The sequence below is a fragment of the Peromyscus eremicus genome, chromosome X, assembly GCF_949786415.1.
Source record: "Peromyscus eremicus chromosome X, PerEre_H2_v1, whole genome shotgun sequence".
Taxonomy (NCBI): Eukaryota; Metazoa; Chordata; class Mammalia; order Rodentia; family Cricetidae; genus Peromyscus; species Peromyscus eremicus.
The window spans coordinates 100179697-100181666 of record NC_081439.1 but is presented as its reverse complement, the minus strand read 5'-3'; the positions used below and the strand labels follow the sequence as shown (position 1 = coordinate 100181666).

General features: G+C 50.5%; 1 protein-coding gene across 1 annotated transcript; it reads left to right on the top strand.

Moving 5' to 3' along the window:
* Positions 1–1054: 1054 nt before the first annotated feature.
* Positions 1055–1770, top strand: LOC131900174 (homeobox protein Rhox5-like). Its single transcript, XM_059251535.1, has 2 exons — positions 1055–1136; positions 1313–1770. The coding sequence occupies exons 1-2, from the start codon at positions 1055–1057 to the stop codon at positions 1768–1770; spliced, it is 540 nt and encodes a 179-aa protein (XP_059107518.1).
* Positions 1771–1970: the final 200 nt, after the last annotated feature.

The following is a 1970-nucleotide window of genomic DNA, read 5'->3' as shown; positions in this document are numbered from 1 at the left end:
TCAGGGATGGATAAAGGGGCCTGTGGTGGGAGAGGGTTGAGCCATCCCTGACTAGGTGGGCAATAGGTGAACAGAACAAGATCATCTCCTTGGGGTGGGCTGGACCATGTGGACTGTGGGCCCTCCAGTGTCTCAGCCTATGCTATCCCAGAGAACTAACCCATCTCCTAACAATTACCTCAGCCATTGTCCAGACTATGCCATGATCATATTAAAAACAAAAGCACGAAGTGACAGAGCTCAGTGGCTCTTTTAAATTTTGGGAATGTCACCTACTCTGGGGAGTCTCTCTAACTTTTCCTCAGTTCTGCCCCTTCCTGCAATGATTCTTTGTAGAGCTTGAATCCAGAATTGCTTACTCCTCCTGCCTTTCACCTTCACAGCTGTGAGACAGGTTGGGAGCCAGTACCCAGGGTTGATCTTTGATGCCCTCAGGTATCTGGGTCACCCTAGACCTTGGTCAAGCACAGCTAGGTAGAGAAAGGTCTCCATCAGAATGAGCTTGTGAACACTGGAGGAAATCAGCCCTGTTGGGAGCACAGTCTGGCAGGAGGATCTTGCCCTGGCCTACCCACATATTTGCCATCATATGGGGCTCTTCAAGACAGCACAACCAAGATTGGGGCATTTTTTTTGAAGGACATTTGCATAAATTAATAAAGTGATTTAGCTGGGATCAAGGGCCTGCTGAGTTTGAAAAGGTCTTTTTGTTACTCCCTGTGACTGAATTTGAACAAAACTAGAGGTGTCAGCTAAGCAGCAAACCAGAGCCACAGGTTCCACACCCCCACCGCACACAGACTCACTGCAGTTTTTAAAGTACTCCCTGCTCTTTGCAGCCCTAAAGTGCTTCAGGCTAGGCACCTCAGAGGACAAGCCCACAGCCACTGAGCCTGTGCAGGCCAGAATGTGTGATTGGACACATTGTAATTACGTAGAGTCTCCAGAAGACAAGCCTTCCGGGTTAAGAGTCACAGCTGTACCTCTGGCGTCAGACTGTGAGGACACTGCTTTTAAGTCTTCAGAACTCGGGTCTCATTGAAAGATTCCTGGCATGGAGTCTCGCCAGGGCTGCTGCCACATTTTCACCAGGATGCTGTGTCTAGGAGCTAATGAAGACCAGGAACAACAGCATGGTCAGTGAAATGGTTCTGACTCCACTTGAGCGAAGTCCGGGAAGCAAATTTGGTGGAAAGGCCAGTGGCCAGGCACTTCGATTACCCAGCTCTGCCTGTGGGCCCTCTCCAGGCTTTCCAATGATTCATGGGCCACGATGCTCAGATCTTTATCTTTATGTTTTTCTCTCTGGCAGGTGGGAATGCAGTGGTCCTGAAGGCTGGAGAGGAAGGAGGCAAGAAAGGGCTTTTACAGAGCAAAATTGCTCAGGGTGAGCTTGATCAGGGCGAACTTGCTCTGGGCGAACTTGCCCCAAGGAAGCCTGCTCAAGAAGAGCTTGCTCAGTCCGGTCTTACTCAGGAAGCCACAGGAGTGGTAGAGGCGGGAGAAAATGAAGAAGAAGAAAGGAAAGGAAAACACGCTGACGATGTCAGTTCTGGCCCCATGGACAAGGGAATCCAGTCGGAAGGTGGCCATGACACCAGTGTTAAACAGCAGCCTCAGCAAGAGGCAGCAATGCCTGAGGGCACCAACAGTCTCCAGGCTGGGGACAACTTGTTTTTCCAGAGCCAAACCAGATTCACCCAGTCTCAGCTGCAGGACCTGGAGCGTCTTTTCGAAGAGAATCGCTTCCCCAGCTTTCAAGTAAGGTAAGCAGAAGGCCTGCTAGGCGCCTGGTTTTCAGGCAGTGCATCCAGGCTGTCCTTTGGTGCTCCCTGACCCCTGATTTCCTCTAGAAACAAAGCGACCATGTCTGGACCCTCCAGCAGAAATTGGATTCTGGAGTAAGCAGATGTGCCCTAGTCCAACTGGAAAGATTGTGTTTTGTTTCCTCTTTAATTGGCGCTTGAGTG